Source organism: Volvox carteri, assembly GCF_000143455.1.
Source record: "Volvox carteri f. nagariensis unplaced genomic scaffold VOLCAscaffold_9, whole genome shotgun sequence".
In the NCBI taxonomy this organism is placed as follows: Eukaryota; Viridiplantae; Chlorophyta; class Chlorophyceae; order Chlamydomonadales; family Volvocaceae; genus Volvox; species Volvox carteri.
In genome coordinates, this window is record NW_003307552.1 from 136,946 (window position 1) to 160,048 (window position 23,103).

General features: G+C 59.1%; 4 protein-coding genes across 4 annotated transcripts in view; 3 read left to right on the forward strand and 1 right to left on the reverse strand.

The window, feature by feature from the left end:
- Nucleotides 1-1,936, forward strand: part of VOLCADRAFT_88439 (uncharacterized protein) — a gene marked incomplete at both ends in the record, with an annotated part of 9,345 nt that extends 7,409 nt beyond the window's left edge. Inside the window, 3 exons of the mRNA XM_002948080.1 lie at nt 79-156; nt 576-728; nt 968-1,936. Of these exons, the coding sequence (XP_002948126.1) occupies nt 79-156; nt 576-728; nt 968-1,936 (1,200 nt within the window). The remainder of the gene's footprint in view (nt 1-78; nt 157-575; nt 729-967) is intronic.
- Nucleotides 1,937-11,753: 9,817 nt separating this feature from the next.
- tbpA (TATA-box binding protein) lies at nt 11,754-15,230 on the reverse strand. The gene is made up of 7 exons (XM_002948222.1): nt 15,075-15,230; nt 14,913-14,984; nt 14,751-14,801; nt 14,140-14,277; nt 13,826-13,919; nt 13,182-13,363; nt 11,754-13,143 (listed from the first exon to the last, which is right to left on the reverse strand). The coding sequence occupies exons 1-7, from the start codon at nt 15,198-15,200 to the stop codon at nt 12,790-12,792; spliced, it is 1,017 nt and encodes a 338-aa protein (XP_002948268.1). The 5' UTR covers nt 15,201-15,230; the 3' UTR covers nt 11,754-12,789.
- Nucleotides 15,231-15,918: 688 nt separating this feature from the next.
- On the forward strand, nt 15,919-16,275 carry VOLCADRAFT_57912 (uncharacterized protein; the record flags this gene model as incomplete). Its single annotated transcript, XM_002948081.1, has 1 exon — nt 15,919-16,275. One exon carries the CDS (start codon nt 15,919-15,921, stop codon nt 16,273-16,275), a length of 357 nt encoding a protein of 118 aa, XP_002948127.1.
- A 2,403-nt stretch (nt 16,276-18,678) lies between these two features.
- Nucleotides 18,679-18,864, forward strand: VOLCADRAFT_48954 (uncharacterized protein; the record flags this gene model as incomplete). The annotated part of the gene is made up of 1 exon (XM_002948082.1): nt 18,679-18,864. A coding segment is annotated over one exon (186 nt), but the record flags the coding sequence as incomplete, so codon positions are not given.
- Nucleotides 18,865-23,103: the final 4,239 nt, after the last annotated feature.

Here is a 23,103-nt window from a genome sequence, read left to right on the forward strand (position 1 = left end):
TCTTCCCCCCTCGAACCCCCCCCCCCCCTCACCCACACACCCCCACACACACATACACACACACTTCCCCCCCCCCAGCCGGTGGAACTGTACAGGGGGCTATCCGCATTCGCTCACTGGCAGTACTGCCCGGGGCCCCAGTGGCAGGCGGCACTGGTACGACAACTCAGTAACCGAATGCCGGACATGCCGCCCTTTCAGGTAGTGCGCTCGGGGGGGGGGAGAGGGGGGAGAGTAGGTATGGCGGGGCTGTGGGGCCCCGAAGGCGAAACCCGCGGCCACCACTGCCGCGTACCGCCCCCGACCGGCCCTCTTGCTGCTGAGTGTATATGTTGGGTGTTGGAGGTGTGGGAGTAAGGGGGGGAGGTGGCGGCATCGTGCTCAACCATCTCTTGACCATGACCATGTCACTGCTGGGGCCCTTGTCTTCACTCGCACTCTTGCAGCCCCATTGCGCGCCGATCAAACCTGCATGAATCCGTACGTGTGTGAGATCATTCAAGAGGTATGGGCCGTGGGGCCCTCCCCCGCTCCCCCGCTCCCCCCCGCTCCCCCACCCCCCCCGGCGGCACCAGCTGCCCCACCTGGTGCTCTTCCTCGGGGAGGTGGGCTGCGCCCTGCCCCTGCCGCTGATCAACGCCCTGGTGCGGGGGGCGGTGACGGGCCGGCACCCCACCACTGCCGACCTCGCCAAGATTGTGTGCGGCCTGGCGCTCATGGATCGCCAGGTGCGTGCGTGTGGGGGGGAGAGGAGTTGGGCGGAGAGTTGGGAGGTTCGGGGGGTGACGTTGGGCGTTGGCCTCCTCAGTTGGGTACGTGGTATGTACGGATGCAGATCACTGCTGTGACATGTACGGCTGAGTGGGTGGGCGATGATGGGAGGTGGATGGGAGGGTGTTGAGGTGGCGGAGTGATACAGTCATCACTTGTGTGCCCGCTGTGTTGTCCCTCTCTCCGCCCCGCATAGACACTCGGCCCGCAGGTGAGCCCCGCACTGCTGGCCAGATTGTTGACGGAACTGGAGGCCCTCCGGCTGGATCTAGATCCAGGACTGAATCCAAATTTGGATTTAGATCCAGGGCCCGGCAGGACCCCTCCAGGTGTGGGCCCTCCGGCAGCATCGCCAGATGGTCCTACAGCAACAGCAACAGCAGTAGCAGCAGCGACAAAGCCGACCGTACAGAGCCAGGGTCTTGAGGGTAGGGGCAGGGGTATGGGCAAGGCCGTGGCCGGCAGCGGCATGCAGAAAAGCGGCGGCCGGAGCTGGCAGCCCGTACGTAAGGCGGGTGGTGGCAAAGTACACACACACAGTCGCAGCGGCAGTACAGCCCGGCGGGAGGAGGTTGAGGTGCGCAACGACCCGGCCCGAAACGACAGTGGCCCCACCGCCGCCGTAGTCACACCCCAGGCCGCCCGGGTCCCAACTGCACTGTCGGTTCTGAAGCTACCGCTGCTGGTGAGGACGGTGTGGGCCCTGGCGCGGCTACGTTACGCACCGGCCGTCCCGTGGGTCTCTGCCTGCACAACGGCGCTGGCGCCGGCGCTGCCCTCCCTGGAGTTGCAGCACCTAGGGATGCTGTTGGAGGCCTGCATGGAGCTGGTTCCGGAGCGGCGTCCTGATAGGGCGTGGCTGGCGGCCGCGGCACAGCGGCTCCGTGCTTTGGAGGTGGAGGTGGAAGCGGTGGCGGGGATTGCGGTGGCGGGCGGTGCGGTGGATGGGGTGATGGCGGCGTGCGCAGGTGGCGAGGGAGGGTCCGTCGGCGGTGGCAGTGAAGGCGGCGTCGAAGGCGAGGAGGAGTTGTTCGGGGCGCTGAGTCAGGGAGCCCGACAGAGGCTCCGGGCGGTTGCGTGGCTGCGAGAACTACTGGGGTTGCTCGAGCGGGGCGTGTCAGAGGACGGGGTAGAGCGCGAGGAGAAAGAGGGGCGGATGAGGTAGCTGCTGCGATTAGCGAAGAGGCAGCAGTAGTGGTGGCGGTGGCAAGGGTGAAGTATTTGCTCAGCGTCACGCCGATTTACCCTCAACAACGCACTGTACGGTGTCTAAGCGGGTTCGCTCTTTGCCAAAAGCGGTATTGCGTGTCCGCGTTTGGCGGGCCTGCATGGAAAAGGGCGGGTATTACACTTCTGCGCTATAACCCCACATCAAAGTTATTTAAGTCGTAAGGCCTTGTGGCAGCAATCTGTCCTCTTCTTCTCCGGATGGTGGGTCCAGCTATAGTCAGCCCTGGCAACCTTCTGCAGCGTCGCCTCCAGTCGGGCTCTGAGGAGGTGTTCATTCTCTCAGCGCTGCGCAGTCGCACCGCTGCATACAGCGACACCTCACCATCCTTGCGAGTGTTAATAGCTTAGTGTTAATAACATGTCACCTCACTTGATCCGTGACCCAAGTCATGGAACGACGGTATGGGCTGCTATCGGGGGTTTGATAGCAAAGGTGACCTGACACCCTCTGCTGCTGACACCTGGCCGTGGGCTACCAGCTCCCGTGTAATGGGATGAACGAACACCCTAAGTATTAAGTAAAACCACTGCAAGCGCCGTCGCATTGGTGGATAATCTCTCGACGGCATCATACACATCTTCCCGCATGACCTGGGGTCTCATGGAAAGCACTCGAGCTTATTACGCATTTGTTTCGTGTGGAAGAATGAAAGACTGTAAATAATTGCCCCATACCCAGCACGATCCGGTTTACTACAAGATTACCCGGGCCTCCCGGCCAAAGATGGGCTTTTGGTCACGTCAGTGTCGCAGTGCGCCGGCAGGCTAGAACATGAGACATTAATTCCGGCCACCGCCACCACCGCTCCTTAAGTGCAGTACCTGGCTCCGACATCACACCAAACCAGGCCAATGTCCTACAAGACCCGCCCCGTCGCGCCATGTCCGGTGGCAGTGGGAAAAGAGGCCCTAACAACCCAGTGGATACCGCTGCTGCATTTTGTCGTAACATCGGACGTTCCCTCATCACCATTGTCGTGGTCATCGTCCCTGTAAAGTGGAGCATGCTTCAAGAAATTCAAGACTCCTATCGCCATGGAAATGCGAATATACTTACTTTTCTCTGTCTCGTCCCTTTTTGCCGTGCAAGCTGCACCAATGCAATTCCACATCCACCACCATCTTCACGTACGTTGCTGCAACCTCCCCTAATAGAGGGTCGCCGACCTGGGCCTTGCCCTCTGGATCTCGTCAGGGGCACCGCGGCCCCGGTGCTGTCCCTCTTCCCCGTAGCCATCGCCACCATGTCTCCATGTTCAAACAAAAAACCGCGAGTGCCGTTCGCATGCTTCTCCAGTCGCTAGACTGCCAGTCGCTAGACCGGCATTGGCAAGAGATGCCATTCTTTGGCTTCTGCGAGTGAGACCTGTCGGTGCTGCTGATGGCCTCTTGCCGTGGCGCAACCAGCTGCCCCACCTAACCGTCCGCCATAGCCCGGCAGGATCGCCGTCGTTTCAACCACCTAACGCCCCGACACTACCGGCCCCGCTCCACCGCGTTACGATCCATGTGCTACTGCCCGACACACACACCGAGGCAGTTGCTGATCTCTAGGTGCTGAGTAGTGACAACCACAGGTGGTGGCTGAGCGGGGCCCGCGGGGGCCCCATCACAAAGCAGCCCGAATAAGGCCCCACTCCCGCCAACCACGTCTCCAGTCCTCCCAACATCGTGCAAGGCCACCACCGCCCCACGAGGACAGGGTTCCCAAAACACACACTAACACCCCCCTGCCGAAGAGAAATACCTGAGCGTGCGTGACCTGAAGGTAACGATGCACGCCCGCTCCGGCCCGGCTACCCCAAACCCAAAACGTCATGGAGAGAGAGTGCGCTAATTGCCACATGTGGAAAAAACGGTAGACCCGGTGGGATCACGACTCCGGCGGAGCACCGTGTACCCCGCTGCTGTCTGTTTATCTGTCTGTCTGTCTTACACACCACTGCGGTCTTGCCACTTCCTCCCCAAGCACACGGCAAGGGCCCGGCTATCATCTTGACCTTCAACCCCAAAAGAGCCGTTGCGTCGTGTGCGAGGATGGATGCGAAGCATAAGATCAATAAAAGGCTCGATGAGGCTCGAGCGGCCGCCTTCCGCCGGAAGTTGACGGTTGCAGCTGCTGAGGACAGGAGTGCATTGACCGGGTTACGATACCTGCAGCTGCTTCGCCAACACCCCTCCCCCTTTGAGCAGGCACACCGAGCACTGCATGCATGCAGTCCGGTCACCACACAACGAGTCTCTGGGTATACGTAGGTCTGTATGTAGGTGCGGGGCTGCTCACTGACTAGCAGACCCAACACAATCCTTCCGACCCCCAATCCCCCTCACGTCCAGTCATGTTGAATACCTCTCAAGGCGGCGATGCGGATGACATTCTGGACTAATGAGGTCCCGACATGGAGCCGCCGCCGCCGCCACCGCCCTTGCCACTGCTGTCCGGCAGCAGCAGCTCCAAGGGCAGGTCGTACTCGCCCCGCATGGCCCGGGAGTTGATCATGTGCTCCAGGGCGGCGTCCATGCCAGCGCCCACGTAACTGTCGGCATCGTGGGCGCCGGCCGAGCCGCCACCGCCACCGCCGTGACGCATGCCGACAGCGTCACGCAGGTCGCGTGCGCTGCTGCTGCCGCCGCCGCCAACACCACCAACACCGTCGTACAGTCCGCTCTGCTTAATTACCTGCCCAGACGTGGAGGTTTTCAAAGTATAGTTGTTTGGTTGGACACCGGATGCTCCGATGCTCCACATGACTGTGGCACAGGAATCAAGAGGAGGGACCAATACCTCTCCCCCCGACCACCTACACGACGTCCTCAGCAACACGGCCCCGCCTCCCTGGACCACCCTGAGCCATCAATAGTCATGCTCTTCACCGCGACGAGCCACACCACAACGGGAAACGCCGTGCTGTTGTTGTTGTTAAAACCTCGACTCCACCATCTCCCGCACCCCCAACGAAGCGCCACCTAGGCACGGCGAGGCACGGCACGGCACGGCGCGCCCAACCAGACGCACACGGCAACACGATGACACCCCGTTCCAACCTCCATCCCCACACGTTCAATGCGCCGCAGCACGAGCCCCATCAGTCCTCTCTCTCTCTCTCTCTCTCTCTCTCTCTCTCTCTCTCCATATCCACATCCACATCCCGGGGCCCCCACGGCCCCACCTCATGTCCACCTGCTCCCACCTCCCCGCCAACCCCGGGAAGCCCCCCGACGGTCCCTACCCGCGTCGGATGCCGGCCTCCCGCCCCACCTGCAGGTGCAGCGGGCCGCCGATGGCGGGGTGGGCCTGGTAGGGGTGTGCTGAGCCCTCCGAGCCCTGATGGCAGGGCAGCATCAGCAGGCCGCCCTGGCACAAGGCAGAAGGGAAGAGGGGAGAGCACAGGGGGGGGGGCACGCAAACGCGTTGGACAGCCGCGCAGGTACCTTGACTAGACAACCCCATGTCCCCCTTTCGGTATCCTTACCTGCGGTCCCGTTGAGTGAGCTGATAAGAAGGGCGAGGAAGTCATGTCACCATTGCCGCCGTAGTGCAGCTGGCTGCCGCCGGCACCGCCGCTGCCGCCGCCCATGCCCATTCTGACCTGAGCACTGCCGCGCTCTCGAGCCGGCATCAGGAAACTCCCAGCGCTCTGAAAACAAACAGGGACAGATTGGGAAGCGGAGGAGGAGGGGGTAAGGAGAGAAAACACGGAGGACGAGATCAGGGCGACCCGGGGCGGTACGATGTAGTAAGCGAGGAGTCAAAGCGCAGGTGCGCGCGCGCACCGCAACCCCAAATGCGCAATGACAGGACATACAGGGAACGACAGGCCCACGGAAAAAAGCCCCTTGGGCGTAACTTAGCCCTAGGTGCAAAACTGAGGACAATACGCCCTCCACAGCGACGGTACTGCGGTACTCTCCCAACGGCGCCGCCAGCATGGGGATCAAGCCTCGTCATGTGACCACGAATAGGTTTGGGACCGAGGGGACGGAAATCCAAGCGCATGCAGCTACATATACACAAGGTCAGCGCAGGGAACGGCTTCCGGAGAAAGAAAGCGCGGCGCTTCCCAACATCCGCACGAGGTACCTCTCACAAAGGTGACCCTACAACAAGGGCTCCAACACCGCCAACCAACCAGAAAATGTCACGACGCTAGCAGCCAGGCGCAGCGCCGGTCTTTCCGGTCTTTCCCTAGCAGCAAAGATCTCTTACCCGGGCGCCGACCTGGGCCTGGGACATGTTCTGCAGGTGCTCGACCTGCAACCAGCCAGCCGTTACCCACAGGTACAACGTCGGGACGCATAACAAATAGAGCATAATAGAGTGCTGCTTCCAACGAGGTGGGAAAAGCTGCGGGAACCCCAATCTCTGCTGGGCTCTGCTGGGACCAGCACCTAGTTATGTATCGGAGCCGCGTGAACGAGCCCCCCCCTCCCGCAAGACCCCTCCGGCGAGCTGCCACCTGACGTAATCAACAGGACTGATTACGGAAGCGACTGTCAGTACGGCTGTCCGGCTGACCGACTGATAAGACGGGGGAGGGAGGAGGATATGTGGATATCGCTACATAGGGCAGTGGTCGACTTCGTTCGGGAGGGAAGGAGTGGGGGGTGGGTGGACGTGGCCACACACAGCTGAGGATCGCGCACCGGCAGCGTGGGACGGCAACATGACCCTTCCCCCCCCCCCACCCCCACCCCACACACACAGACATATACGCACACACATATACACCGCAACAATTACTGGACTACTCTTGCTGGACTACTAATGTTTTGAAGTTTCGTATGTGACATCCCCGGCCCTTACGTGTCGCGGCACTCAGTTCTATCCAAACATACATACTGCCATAAAGGACCACGAACACCTGGCAGTGGAGATTTCCCCTCCCGCCCGCAAGGTGCCCATAAGGTGCTCCCCCATCAGCCCCATCGCCGGGGACAGCGAGCGCAGAGGGTATGGGAGGGACGGAGGAAGGGGAGGGGAAGGCGCGGCAAGCGAGCAATGGAGAAAAGCCGTATTGTTCTGGAACCTTCCCCTCCCCCGGCGGGGAAACGTCAGCAGCCCCAAAGCAATCTCCCAGGCGGATTGCTACCGCGGGGAGGGGGGGCCCACATGGGACCAGACCACCCCTTGGCCGCGCCCGCCCGAACCCAACCCGCAGCCATAGGGCCCCACTGGCCATAGGGCTCCCCTTCTTGTGCCCTGCGCTTTTCTCTCATCTTGCCCTTCTCATTCGGCTCCGGCCGACGACATGGCGCAGCTCAACCACCCGGCCACCAGTCCCTCCCGCACATACCCGCAAACCCGATATTGCCAAGAATTCCACCAAGGAAAGAGACATCCAGATGGGTAGCGACCGTGGAGAAGTCAAGCTGTGCAGAAACTGGCAGCAGCCCAACCCAGCCCAAATATTTGGACACGCCAATCCACACATCCCATCTTTCCCACACGATGAGAGCGCGCGCGCGTGTGTGTGTGCGTGTGTGTGTGCGTGTTTGCGTACCTGCGCCTGCAGGCTGTTCAGCTGCTGCTGCAGGTCGATGTGCGGGTAGCCGCTGCCGCCGCCGCCGCCGCTACGGCCCAGCGGCGGATGGGACATCGACCGGAGCACGTCGCCGTACCCGCCGCTACCGCCCACCTCCACCATCGCGGGACGCTTTAGCGGCCGACTCGCCCGTGAATGTTCCGAGATGGCGGGCATGGCGGCTAGGGCGGAGCCCTCACCGGCCATGTGGCCGCCGCCGCCGCCGCCGGCTTGTATGCCCGTGCCACCGGCTGCTGGCTGGCTCATGCCGGAGCCCATTCCCAACGCGCCGCTGCCGCCCAGGGGCCCGGGCTCCATCCCGCTGCTAACGTGGGCGCTACTCTGTAGGCCCGAACAGGAGGAGTCATCACATGCAAAGAAGCCAGACATGAATTCAGTTCTGTGAGCTAAGAGCCAAGTGTGCTAAGGATGAGGCAGACCGGGGTAGGGGGGAGGGAGAGAGAAGGCGAGGGGGAGGGAGTGCGCGGGAGGGCGTCTTACTAAAGATGGCGAAGAGTCAGCTGCCGACGGCCAAATCACCAACGAGGTGAGCTTGGGCGTGTGTGTAATGTACGGAAGTGTTTGTGTATGCACAGGGAAGCTGCAATTACCATTCGCAAAATCGACGAAACAGCGTGTGGACAGACACACATTCAGTCGTAATGAAAAAATTCATACATACATACATACCTGCGGCATGCTCATCTGCGGCGGTCCGCCATACGAGGCCACAGGCGCAGCGCCGTACGAGTGGTGCCGCTGCGGCATGCTGTACGACGGCACAATGTCGGCGCTATGTGACCTACCGCCGCCCGGACCCCCCAGGTGCCCGCCCGCCCCCGCCCCCGGGCCGCAAGCGTGGGCCGTCAGGCGCTGCGGGTCATCCAGTGGAATGGAGGTGGGCACGAAGCCACTGATGATACCCTGATGGGGGAGGGACGCCAGCAGGGGTACGAGGAGGCGCGGCCACGTTAGGAAGACGCCCTCGTGGACCGGCGGGGCTGGAAAAGGAGGGAAACCGCGGTGTTGTCACTAAGCGTACTGGGGCGGCTGCCAGTGGCGCGTGCCGAGTCAGCTTGTGGCTGAGGGCCACCTCACATGTTGAGATGTGAGGTCGACACACCGACGAAGGCTACCATACGAAGGGGCCCCTTTATGCTGTCACCGTCTCATGTGCCAGCGGCACTTTACCCCGCAGGCTTTGCCCTGAAGCCCCGAGAGGACATCATCTCGGGGCTTCCAAACCAACGTCCAGGGCCCCTTGCGGACTCCACTTCCCCCCACACCCCCAATTCCGGAATCCAGAAGGCTATGTCGCCGTGTAACGTGTCGGCGTGCCAACATGCCAACAGCGACTGTGACGCATGCGCCCTCTAAGCAACCACATGTCCAAGTACCGGGTCCGTCAAAGCGATCTTCTCCCCTTCCTCCGCCCAACAGGGTCATCCAGGCCAGCCCAAGTCCTCCTGCCCCTCCCTCTTAAGGAGGGACTACCGAAACATGTGACATCTACCACCGCCCTGCCCACACCGGCGCCCGTTCTCACCGTGTCCTGCAGCTCCAGCAGCAGCCGCTCTCGCGCCTGCAGCTCCATACGCAAGCTGTACACCTCGCTGCGCAGCTCCGAGTTCTCGCGCTGCTGCTTCTCCATCTGGGAGCCCCCGTGCATCCCGATACCCAGCGCCGGTCCGCCCAGGCTGCCTCCGGACAGGCCCATAGAGCCGCCCATGGACACCGTGCCCATGCCGGCCATGGGGCCTATGCTGATACCGCCCAGACTGCCCAGGCCCGCGGACGGCAGGGGAATCAAGTTCACGGGCACACTGGCGGCTGCCTCCGGGTCAATAGCGGCCAGCTTGGCCTTCAGCGCCTGTGACCGCGGCGGCAGTGCGGGGAGTTGGATGCAAGGCGGTAACTAGTCATGAGCGCAGGAGAGCAACGGCGAATCACCGTGTGGGGAGAGACGGGACGTGTCAGGTGAAGAACATGCGCCGCCACTCCACATCGGACAATGGGCGTCCCGCACTCCTGAGCGTCTCCCGTCCCCCACCCAACCACCCACCGCAATGGCCCGCTCGCGCTCCTCGCAAAAGCGCCGCACATCGCCCGTCGCAATGCCACGCACGATTTTGGCCAACGTGAGGCGGCTCTTGTCGCCACGCTTGCCCACACCACCCAGCAGCGGTCCCAGCAGCTTGCACTCCTCTGCCAACCGACGCTCATCCTCCTTGGTGGTAAGGCGCCCGCTGAAGCGGCCTTGCAGGTGGGGCCGTCTGCAGCCAAGAAGCGTGCACACGCAGCAAAACTTGCAAAGAGGAGCGCGGCCGTGTGGAAAAGAATGCCGCGGCTTTCTCGCTGCGGCACTCCAGCTGCTTTTGCTGTAACAGCGACAGGCATATGCTGAGGCGTCGAAAGGAGTAATGGTGAACTGGAAGGGACACGAAGGTTCCAAAAGGGGACGAAGAAAGAAGATGTTTTTTCCGGCAAGCGGGAAGACAAAACGATAACGCCGCACGTCATACTTTTGGCCGCAAGGGAAAATACCGGTAAAAGAACCTGTCCTGTTCAGACCTGTCCTGTCAAGCAGTGCGCTGCGGCAACGGAAGACAACGCACACCTTGTACGGGACCTCTTGCCGCTGCCCTGGCTGTTTCCGTCACCGCCGTCGTCCAGGTCTTGTCCATCCCGCTCCTCATTTTCATCAATCACGTTATCCTCCGGGTCGCCGCCGCCGCCGGCGGCGCCCTGTTCCTTCAGCATCATGCTGTTGTCGTACACCTGGGGCGGACAGAGAAACTCCTGTGGCGACGCCTGCGAGTCGCAGCCGCCGCCGTCCCCAAAAGTGTTGCCGACGGAAAGTCCGGCGCCGCAGGTACGAGGTGCTTCGGGGAAGGAAGGCGATAACTGGGCGGGGCCGCCCAGGGTGCTGCGGCTCTCGAAGATGCTACTCACGCCGGGCCCGGGTAGCTGCTGCAGGGCTCCGGCGCCTGAGGCTTGAGCTCCGTCCGGATGACGCTGTGGCGCCCGGGGGTACTGCTGCTGCTGGTGGTAGTGGTGCTGGCTGTGCAGATGTGAGGCGTGTTGGTGAGATGGGGCGTATGGATGCTGGATGCTGGGGCCGGAACCAAGAGTGATGTGGGTCAGACTTTGATCACAGGCCGAGTATTCCTGGTGTGGCCGCGCACCGATCAAGTCACCGTGCGTTTGGGACATGGAGTTGTTGCTGTGAGCACTGCAGTTGCCGAGAAGCGGCAGTGACAGCCAGGTGGCCGGAGGGCGATGCAAACACGGTCAGAATTGTCAATCCAGCTTTGCGACAAATTACTGTGCGGGGCAAACAACCCGCGCTTAGCTGAAGCAATCCTAAGCGCGGAAAGTACAGCAGACTATGACATCCATGACGTTTGCCACTATTGTGATTACGACGCGTTAGTCAAAGCCTTGCTTTGCGTCACAGTATACGACCGTGCTGCGCTTAAAGCTACCAGGTTGCTCCAGGAGGATGAGTCTGACATACAGGTTCCAAGCACGCGAGCGGTACATAAATGCTTCAAGGACGGAATAGTAGATACAGACCGTTCAACAGAGTGCTTAAAGGACCTTTCAGCTCGGGTTTTGCATGCCAGTATTTGTCGACATACCTGCTCCTCCGTCACAAAGCGGGCTGGGCCGCTTGTATTGCTGCAAATAAAACTAAGTCCTAAATACAACATGAACAACCAGCTTCCTAGTATTCTTGCAATACCACGCCGGGGGGGTTCAAACGACGGCCAATAATGATTCCTTGCACGTATAAAATTCCTAATATAATGCGCGGTGGGAGGTTAGATACTCGCGTGAGTACTGTTAGCGAGCTCTCATTACTTGAGGTGCATTACACTTTACGACATACCCAGTACAAGCTTACTTTTCCGAGCTGAAAGCTATGTGAGACGTATGCGCGGATATAATGACACTCGGGTCTTGGGTCATTTGAAATGTGGAATAGCGCCCCTTGCCACCAGACGGACAATACTGAGTGTATTGCACTTTTGAGTCTTAACTTGCCCTGGAAGCCTTCCAGCGGGCAGTAAGTCGTGGGGAAGATGCGCGTAACCTATCCCTCCCTTAGGATGCCTTGCACGAAGTAAAGATGAAAACTCTGGGTACTAATATGACTCGACCAGACATCATCATTAATGTAACTTGTCGTCCTGCGGTTGTGCTCATTTTGGCATGCAGCTTTTCCCTCCTAAAATAATGAATTACAGCCCCCCCGGCTCGGGTGGCACTAATCCGTACGTCACAGCATCACCGCAAATGTCTGACGTATTGCAATTACCGCGTTCACGACTTCAGCCAGAGCCCACAAACTTACAAGTTTAGAAGCAACGCCGAGTACATCTGACGTCTTAGAACGGGGACAAAACGCAAGAGTAGCCAAATACGGCAGGCAACGCCAGAAACCCCGCGTCACCTTAGCTGGAGGGACCAACGCCGAGACTGCGTGAATCCAAAGATATTCCTTCCAGGCTGCAGTAGAAAGGGAGAAATAGGGCAGCCTGGTCCTGAACGACCAAAAAAGAAGAAGGGATCACCACCCAACCCATTACTAACCCACCCGGCTAAGCATGGGCATGCGCAGCTTGGCACATCCCAGCAATCTTGCACGGGCTGGGATGGCACACCACTGGCACCATCGCGGTGTAGACCCCACACCATCCGCCAAGCAATCGCGCCCAGTACTCGTCCAGCGCCCAACTGACTACACATGCAGCTGGTACGGCCCGCACTGCGGACGAGACTAGCGAAATGACAACCTGCTTACGCGCACCCGGCTGCGCACATGCCTGCAGCCTGCCTACCCACAGTCAGTCCTAGCCACGCAGCAGCCAGCGAGAAACCAAGCCGCCACCTTCACTAGCACTCAACCCTGCTAGCGACAAAGGCCGACACCCGTATAACTTCGAGACATCCCTGACTGAACGCGCTCACCAAGAGGCGTGACTGCTTTAACCCTAATTGCGCACAAGGACTCAACAAAAGCAAACGCGTTTGCTCATACCAAGGCCCATTTTGAGGCGGAGTTGGGAAGGAAACAGATCTTTTGCCTAGCTACCCTGTGGCCCTATAATCTACAAGGACATGCACCTGCCGCACGCTTCCAAAAGCTCCCTGTCAATTCCTTTCGTGACTAAAAACGCGCACAACAACGGATAAAAAGCCCTAGCAATGTGGCCAAAGAGAGACCCGCGCAGCTCCAGCTGCACTGATCAGGACGGCCAAGTCACCCACCAAGTTGCTTGCCAGGACTAATGAAGCTGCCGCGCTGGCGCTTGACCCGAACTGATCGTAGCAGCCCCCACCTGCCGCGCCCAGTGCACACTTCTAAACTTATCGCCGCGGAGAGGGCGGCGGTAACACATGGTGTCCCAAACTGGGTGTCGGCGCAAGACCAGGGTGCCGGGGCGTGGGCGGCGGCAGGTTGGGGTGCAGCGGTGTCGGCGGTGGCAGGTTCATGGCATGAAGGTCCTGTAACGTCATGGACGGCGTCGGTGCTGCTGAAGGGGTCGGCGGCGGCGGCATCATCATTGCCGCCGCCGCTGCCGCCGACCCGGGGTGCTGGACTGGCTGCGGAATTTGCTGCTGCTGATGGTGTTGGGGCTGCTGCTGCTGCTGTTCCATATGCTCCGCCGATCCATCTGGCTGCCCGGCCTGCCGGGCAGGTGGTAGTGCACGCGGCGGCGGCATTAGATTCGCAGCCGGCAGCGCCGGCAAGGCTGCGTCTCCTTTCTTGTACTGAATCAGTGTGGGGTAGATATTCATGTAGGCCTGGTAGATCTCGTAGCGCGTCTTAGCGCCTATCAAAGCGGGCAGGTGGCACGGCACATGACATTGATGCAAGCGAAAGCATCGGCAATGCCTCTTGCCGTTGCAATCAGAAAGCAAACCCATCATTCAATAAAAGACACCTCACAAGGATGCACCCGACGGAACTCTGTGCTGTAACACATGCACGAAGGTGCCTCCGCATACGCGGGTTCCTAAGCCACTGGGATCCGCGGGTAACGTCCTGATCAGCGCCAGTTGCAGTGGCACGACCTCCACGCCGCGCCCCGTGCACACCACATAAGTTTATGAATCTACGGGTTGCCGGAACCGCTACCGTTCACCGACTTGCATGTGCAGTCGGTCCTGCAGACCCAGCGCTCGCACCCGGCCTAGGACCTCATCTGCCCTGGAGCACTAACAGGCGCTACTCTATTGTACATATACACATAAATATATATCCACGTGTGGAACAGTATATCGCCCGGGCTTACCCGTCAGGACCACCTTGCCCGACACAAAGATGAGCAGCACGATCTTGGGCTGCTTCATCCGATAGATAAGCCCCGGAAAGAGCTCCGGCTCGTACTGCGGCCCCAGCATCGCGAGGCAAGCAGGACGGCGGCAGGTGACTCCATAACCCCGACTAGGAACCATCCTAGACACGCAGGAGGATAGCGGATGCGAGGTACCCCATCTGCGTGTCGCCCACTAGCGTGCGAAAAAACACAACCTACGTGTGTCCGCGTCCGCCCGCAGGACCAACAGCACAGGCGGCGACCTGGAACCTTATCCCGCCATTACTCACGCTTGCGAAAAGGCTGTGCGCATACGCAAGGCCTTCCAAGCGAATAGGGAACTTGACGTCACACGACCCCACAATATTTTGGATTTTGAACTCCTTGAACGTGGCCGGGAAGCCCAGCTTTTGCACGATCTTGGCGTACTGCAAAGCGGAAGACGAACAGACTGCATGTTTAAAATATTGTCTGACATCCATTTTGCCTGTCGTCAGGAGAATTCTTCTCGCAGGATTTTGGTTGCACTGTGCACCTTCATATCCTTCGGCAGGATAGACAAGCGAAACAGGTTCAACAGACTTCTGACATCCTCAGGTATCCCAACAGCATCAGCTCCGAGCGAGCTTATGCGGCAAGGGCCCATGATGTCCTGGAGCTGGACTGGCGAGCACAGCACTGGATCTAGAGGAGCAATCGTGAGATATAAATCGCGCCTTGCGACCCACGGGACAACAATGTAATGAGAGCGGACCACTGGACAGACTGACGTCATTCACTAAAGACGAGCACAATACACCCTTCGTGTGAAAGGGACGACTTCATAACGTGACACTTTGCACGAAGCTTTTTAACCGGGGTACACCCAGGCGTTAACGCTGGGCTCCAAAAGAATACTCACACGTCTGGCCGCTGTCCTCGAGTCGTCCTCGCTCTTCGCTCCAGTACAGACCTGCCAGGTGACGGGCATACTTGTACAGCGGACCGTGTTCAGACCCAGCCATGCGGGAATCATGGGTTACGTCCATGGCGTGGGACTGTCCATGAATCTCGTGAGACTTACCATCTTCCCGGACGCAAAAATTAGTGCGGTCGTCTTTGGCTCTCTAATACGCATAATGACGGCGGCGAAACGCTGCAAAGCAACCACACATAGGTGAATTTGCAACGTTCGAGACCCCCCGCTGCTGCCCCTCACACCACTACAAGGCTACTCGAAGCCTACCTTGGGATTATACTCAGCGTTGCGCGCGTGCATAGCAATCTCCTTCAAGTCTAGCTTTGTGCCCAGATTCACAGTAGCCACTACGTTCTGCAGCTGTGGTGTAATACCAGATACATGTGCGGCCATCTCAGCTTCAACATTTGCAGCTGTCAATGGTGGCGTTGCAACAGGAGGTGCTGGGTCGGTGCTAGTTGACGCCATTTTGTCACGGAGGCCTAAAGATGAACTGCAAGAAACACTTTATGCAATGGGCCAGACCAGTTCAACGTTTAAGATGTTGTTGAAGAAGGCTGGCCTGGCCCAGAGAAGGCTGCGGGGTTGCTCAGTAGGCGGAAAAGCAGCTCACAAAACAGGCCTACTGCTGGGCTTCAATTTGGCTGTAAAACGACAACCTGGATTCGGAGATACAGGCAATCCACACTTGATGGAGGAGTACAGTCGGCGCCAGATGTGGCTCTCAGCGCAAGTCACCGCTTGCGAAAAGAAAACGAACAATTCCAAGATACCTTAATTGCCTTATCAAAACACTTAGACTCTTCTCAATTTACGGGTTCTGCATCGGGTTAACCATGCCGTATTTGACGCTGCCGTAACAGGATGGCTTCGCTCAGGTTGATGCTAATTGTCTAATACTAGTTTATTTTGCTCAATTTAAGTAATTATTGTGGCTATACCGCAGATCAGCTACCTTCAACAAATTGCGGATTGTCGATTGCTTTCCGGCTGTGGGTTGTTTGTAAGTCGTTTGGGTTATCCTCACGAGGACTTACATCGTTGACTTCAAATAGTGCACCTCTAGACTCTGTGGCTGTCCTTCTGCCCAACAGCCTAGACCCCTGGGCACATGGCCTCGCGCAAGCGTGGACTTAAGTTCTGCCCAGAAACTAACGACTTGCTATACCCTCGCGAAGACAAGGAAAGGCGGGTTCTGGAGTATTATTGCAAGACGTGCAACTACTGTGTGCAAGCGGACCCGTCAGAGTGGTGTGTGTACGTGCACGCCACGGTTGTTGACGAGAAGGACAAGATTACGACCCTTTACGACGTCACAGCGGACCCCACGCTTCCCCGCACCCGCGACGTCCGCTGCCCACGATGTAACCACAACGAGGCCGTCTTCGTTTCGGAGCCTACGGAACAGGGCATGACGCTGTACTTCCACTGTATAGCTTGTAAGGAAAAGTGGCGGGATTACGTGTGAGGGGGGCCCGGGGGCCTGGAAGCGTGGCCTTGGGAAAGCGGCCTCATGGAGGCCTTGTGTTCAGCTGGAGCTGATCCCGTGGCTCGTGCCGCCGCGGACTTTGACCTTGTACGGATTTTGTACGGATTTTGACCTTGTACCAAACGCCATGCTTGGTCGGCGTTTTGAGGGGGATCGTGTAGCGCCGTGCCTGCGATGGAGTGGAGATGTGTACTCATAACTTGACAGTCATGGCGTGTGACAAGTCTCTTGGAGTGTGAGTGAGTGGCGATAGGGCTGTCTTGTTGGGTGCTGACACAGACCGCTTGGCCTATGACCACCAGACGTAACTGAGTGCCTTCTGGAGGTGGCAGCATGCGCAGGCGAACAACGATGATGTCCATGACTAAGTCGTTTGTAACAGCTAGTAACGCCATAATGGATTTACCCGCTCCCTTTGTTTTATGCTCCTGCTTCGTTTCCAAAATCCCCCAACGCCGCCGCTTCCACACGCCATCGCAGTACAACTGCGTCTGTGGGGATGGCCGTCTCGGCCTGGTCCCCTGTGCAGCATAGTCCATAGAGCGGTGCCCTGGCGTCCTTCTACCCCAGGGTGGGGGTCATAGCCCAAGCTGCAGCCGTTGCCGCTGCATCGCCCCTGGTCAGACGCGAATCACTCGTAGGCCACGCCTCATATGCACCACAAACCCTGCTGCTGCATCCCACTACGCTATTAGCACGTTATCTGTTGTCCCGCGCACCCGGTCCGTGGACCCATTGGCGCCCTGCTGTAACACAGCAAAGGCGTAATCCGGGATGCTCAGATTGGCCTTGCGTCGTTACACCTGCTCTGCTCTGAATAGATCAGTCTGTCCAAGGCAATCCGGTGGGCACCGTCCTTTGCTGTGAACGCAAGTGGGTAGACCAGCTTTAGGCCAAAGCCAGTTAAAGACAAGCCATCAGTGAGCACCACATGCAGGAGCTATGTATTGTGTCACCAGCGGGTGCGCCCGGGTGTTTAATGCACGGCCACCCGCCAGGGTTGGCCAATTGCAGGTTGCGATTGTTGTAGTGGACCCGGTCGGGTCGAGCGCAGCGCTCCGAGGAGCACCTCCCGCACAACACTGTGGGCCTTATTCAAACAGAGCTCGGTCAGGCCGCATTAACTTCGCTGTACACAAAACCTCGCTTAGTACGCTCCGACATACAAGATCGGGCTCAGAAGTGAGGCCTCAGGAATCCTCATCATTGAACGGTAACTGACAAACGAGCTTGTTCGCATTGTTAATTGAGAGGAAAGGGTGGTCACCGGGCACCTGTTCCCACCCTTTCGGCAGGCGGTCCCGGGCTGCAAAAGCAGGTAGACGGGCGGGCCCAAAACTCAGAAATGACACCACGCAAGCAATGCAGTTTGGGCCGGGTGTAGACAGTGCCGTAGCACCTCCTTCAAGGCCCTCCCAGTAAAAAAGCAAACGGCGACCAAGATTGAGCGAACTAATTGCCGCAATGCAAACAACCTCTCACACACACCTTTGAACAGCGGGCGGTGGATTGCCCGACCACAATTGGTACGTGTGCAGGCAGTGTTTTTATAACGTTCTCACCGTGGTAAGCTTTTAGTGACCAAGTGGTTACTGTGGGGGGTTTTCGTGGTAACCACCTTACAAAAATAAAATTAAAAAATTAAAAAAACAGCGAGTCTGCTGAACAGGAGCCCATAAGAACCATGCATCCGAAGACCCAACTTTGACTCTATGTACGGCAACGTGTTCCTGAGCCGAGCTCAGTGAAGTATCACTGCTCCCATCGTCAAAACTTTATTTAGGTGGTCACTACCGGGGGTGTGTGGCCCAATTTCTGGCGACCACCTGGTTACTGGCAGGTGACTCTAAGAAACATATTTCCTAGTGACAGACCACCTTCTGGAAGGGAATTATTTTCTCAGTAACCACTTGGTCACCACCTAGTAACCACTTTTAAAAACACTGTGTGCAGGCAGGCCGAGTTCGCGGTCCGTAAACTGATTGCCGCGTCTACTCATATCAACGGCCATGGCCCTTTCTCCTCGGAAACACGACATTAAGAGATTAGGTGAGGTAGGTCAGCGCGGCTCTGGGGCCCCCCAGCAACAGGATAAACGCTGATAAGAAAAACCCTTGCCGTTGCGGTTTTCCGTACAGGTTGTACGAATGCGGCCAAGGGCAATTAAGTAAAGCAGCTTTGCACACGTTTCCAGGCAGCGTCCTCACGCACATTGCCGGAAAGTGGCAACTTTTCCTAATTAAATCAAACGTGTGTCACAGCACATTGTTAGTTCATCGCGCGACACCTTCTTGGTCCATGATGCCATCTGGTGCTTCCTGCTGCACTTCAAACAGCTGCACCAGTACGCCTCATTCGCCAACCAGCTCCGGACAAAAAAAGGTCTTCTCCTTCGTGGCCATCTTTCTGTCCACGCCCGACAACTTCTGCGCTTTCTTTCCTGACCTACCAGGCTGCGCGGTGACTGGCCTTTCTCTTCCACAGGCGGAATCCAGGCTAAGGGAGGCATTGAATCGGCATCTCCGATCCCTGCTGGAGAATGGCAAAGAGATTCCCGAGGGCCAGACGGTCCGTTTCAAGAGCGAAACCGAGTACACCGTCAAGGTGATTTTGGCTGCCGTGGACGTCGAGTGGAACCGGAAGCTTAAACCTCAACACCAGAAACAGGGAGATGCTCGTTGCCTTAAACATCATGAATGGCCGACGCCCCGGCAGGCGGACAGTCGTCGCGATATAGCGATTTAGGAAAAAGAACGAGGGGTTTTGGTCGGTTTTGGGGTTTAGGATGGCTTTGTGAGCTTTTATAGCTGCTCTCGGGCGAGATTTGCAAGCATATCATAAGTTTGATTTTTGGGCGGAAGATAGAATTGGAGGGAAGAAATCGGGAAGTTGGGACCGCCGGTTGGCGGCTGTGCGCCCAGGGCTGCCGGATGGCTATGTGGGGTGCATGTTACCACCCACTGTCTAGGAGCTGGGGCGGGGGTGGTGGTGCTTGTTGCGGAATGGAGAGGAGTTTTTAGCGGCGAAGGGGACGTGGCTGTGTGATGTGGTGCTTCGACGGTGTGGAGCTGACGTTGGTGAATTTTGGACATGGCTGCATGCGCGGGCAATTGGACGTTTTTCCAAAGGAGTCAAAACCTTGAGACCAATTTTATTCCATTTATCAACTAGTACCAGCATTACAAGTATTTTTTCCTGTCTTTCAACTCAGCTTCTAAATGGGCTATGGCTGTCTACTATCAAATCGCGAGCCATGCCCTGAGCAAATTACAATTATGTAACAATTGATATGATTCATGATACATGTTTCAGGTTTCAAGATAATTTCTATTCGCATCCTGCGTATGTATTGAATTACACCAGCTCGGGCCCAAAGACAACTGACGAGAATTGTGCGAAATACAGGTACTATGGCTAAGATCCATGACAGCAGCCTCATATCTAACAGCTATTATGGTATGGAGCTGTGCCGGCTCCGACCCCCCTCCCCATCTCACCATGCGCCCGGCAGTCCCCGAGACCTAAGCAGCCGTAACACAGTACCGCAGCTTTAGCACAATCAATCAGCACGCCACCAACAATCCACCAATTCCATTCCTTCCTAATCCAGTTCCCTTTGCAAAAGCCTCGACGTGGCCCAAGCATCCCATCTTGATGCACCCTGCAGGCAGGTTACTACCCTCTTGACCGGCAGCCAAGGCGTAAAGCCGCCGATCACGGCGCAAGCTTGTCGACGAGATGGACACCGGGCGGTTGACCTCGGGGGCCTCCACCCCTGAACCTCGGAATGGCGGTGCTCCCCAGGGGTCAGGAGCCCGGGCGGCTACCTGCTCGCTTTCCCCTGGAGCAGGAGCAGCCCCGGAAACGGACCTACGTGAGGTGCTGGTGTCCTTACCGACGGATGGTAGGCCCCGGGAACTGACGGGGGTAGGTGATGCAGCATCCCGCGCGGCGGTGACGGCTGCTGCGGCGGCAGCGGAGCCGCCGCCGCAGCTACCAACTGGCGCCCTGGTGACTGCCGTACGCGCGGCCAGCGCTCGGCTGGTTTCTGCAGGATCCGCCGACGACGCGCGCGGACTAGGGCTCGGTGCGGCGAACAGTGCCGGGCTGGACGAGCCGCTACCGCCAGTGGACGAGCGGGCGGCCCTTCTGGGCGCCTGGCAGCGCTCGGACGAAATTGGCGGCAAGGTCCTTGGCGCGTACGGCAGGCCCGGCGTGACACGTCGTACGGCGGCAGCGGTGACGGCAACAAGCGGGCTTTCGGGATCCATGGAGACTTCTTCCGTCGGGGTGCCGTTGACGGCGACGGCAGCAGCGGCTGCTAGACCTGGGCGGTTCGGTCAGTCCTGGTCTCCGTTTGAGCTGTCTGCGCCGATAGCGGCGAGCCTGACCGCGGCAGGCGGCGCAGCGTCGGGGCCCCCGTCGGGCATGGCAGGGACAGGTGGGGCGACGGCAACGGCAAGCCCCGCCCGCGGCGGTTCTCGAGCGCAGGTACGGGCATCGGCAACAGCATCCGCAATGCCCATCCCCGCCGGACAGACCTGCTGTTAAGCCCCGCAAGCATCACCCGTTAGGTTGCGTGGCGACAAAAAGTTTCCCACACACCGACACGAGCTAGCAGCGCCAACGTCCTCACGCCGCGGCACATACACCTCTTTCCCCCGCCTGCTACCTCAAAACACTTGCCGCCGCTACCCCATCCCGTCTTCGGTATTTGCTCCATTCGCCAGTGGTTCGTCTTACCCGCTCCCCCGTCTCCTACACCTTAGAGACTTCGGCAGTTTTGGCGCTTGTGGACACCGTCAGGTGATCATTCGTTGCTTCGGCTGTGCATGGAAACTTAAATCTCCCTCCTACATACCTCCCCCACCCTGCTGTAGATCAGCAGATGACGCGTTGCGGCCGCTTATTGCACATTTACATATGTATCTCCCCACCCGTCCTGCAGGTGGAGCGCGCCGCCTCCACGTTGCTCAGCGCCGCCACCGCCGCAGGGGACCTGCACACCGCAGTGCCCGCACCCGCCACCGGACCGGGCAGCGCAGCAGTAGCAGCAGTAGCAGTAGCAGGTGGCGGAACCAGCGGATTCCGCCTGGGCGGCGGCAGCAGCGGCGGCGGCTCCATTGCCGCTGCCGGTGGCGGCGGCGGCGGCGGCTCCCTTCCCCCCAACGGCTCCCTTCTGGACGACACTGTAAGCCCAGAGGCAGAGGATCCCGTAGCAAGAGACCCTGACCGTACCCGGTCTCCTGTTCCCCGTTGGAGGCACTCGCGCGCTCATGTCCCCCCCACCCCCTTTACAATCACCCCCACCGGCACCCGCCACGCTCCCCCTGCCGCCCCCGGCACACCCCTTCCCCTGCCCCCTCCCAAACCCTCCCGCCGGCAACCCCCTTGCTGCGGACCCCTCAGGCCCAGTTCCGTGAGTACATGCGCGAGGAGCAGCTACGTCACGCAGCTGAGGCTCGCATGTCCCTGTCGCGCATCTTGGGGTGGTCGCGGGTGGTGGTCAAGAGGGGGGTGCTGCTGGGGGTGACGGTGGGCTTCCTGGGAGCAGCCATATACCTGTCCAGGAGCCCCCAGGCTGCCGTACAGCAGCGGGACGGGTTGCCGCTGTGGCGTTGGTACCTCATCCTGGGCTGCCTGCCTAGCGTGTGGTGAGAGCATGTGGAGGGGTGCGGAGGTGTTTCGGTTCGTTGTGTGTATAGCTGTATGTATGTAGGCGTAGGGATGTCCGTGGCGTAGGGAAGGGATACCGATAAAGGGGAGGTTCTCTCTGTGTGTATGTGTGTGGGGGGGTCGGGGGGGATGTCGGGGCTGGGCCCGAGCTTGCCACCCTTGCGACCTACCGGGACATCAATACACACTTCCGTACCCACACATCCTAGCAACATCATGGATCCTTCGGGCGACTCATCCAGCCGGCCGATCTCTTTTCCGGCGCTCACGCGCACATCGGTCGGTCTTGTACGGCAGGTACGTCCCCTGGTACGCCATCTTCCTGTTGGTGCTACTTCTGGAGAGCCTGCTGCCCGTGGCGTTGTACGGCGGCAGTGGCAGTAGCAGTGGCAGCATCAGCTACAGCCGCACAGCGCTGGCGGCGCAGGTGGCACAAGGCGGTGGCGGTGGCGGGGAGGACTCCGGTGGCGGCGGGATGGCGGGGCCGGCACTGGTCATCTACCATATCCTGGGTGTACGGCGGCATATGGTACGACATTCTGGGGCCCGGGCCTGTCCGGGGAGAGTAGAGACCAGCCAGCCGTGTCACAGCCGCGTTCGGATCTCAAACCCGCCCCCCTCCCCTTCCCACCTCAACCAATTGATGCCTAGGACGTCTCCGGTCGTCGCCCCCCTCGGCATTTTGCTGCACCATTTACCTCGCCGCTATCCCGCCGCTATCCCGCCCCCCGGGCCCCCCCCCGGTCAGGTCCGTGTTCTCCGCTCCCTCAGCGGCCAGCTGCTGATCCACTTCGCAGTGGGGGACCTGCTCACTCGGGAGCAGCACTCCAGGGAGGGCATGATCATGAAGGTCAGCTGGCTGAGGGAAGAGGGGGGGGGTAGGGGGGGTGTATGGGGGGTATGGGAGTACGAAACCCCATGCGCGATACACACATTTATCACACACAGCCCCCCCGCCCCATTCAAGCCGTTGATCTCAACACGTGTTGCTGAGGACGCTGCCGTTAATGTGTGAGGAATTATTCACCTTTATCTCGCCATATATACACGTATGCAGACAGACAGACAGACAGACAGACACCCACGCCGGTGCCTCCGCGCCTCTGTCTCCTCCAACCCCTTGTGCGGCTT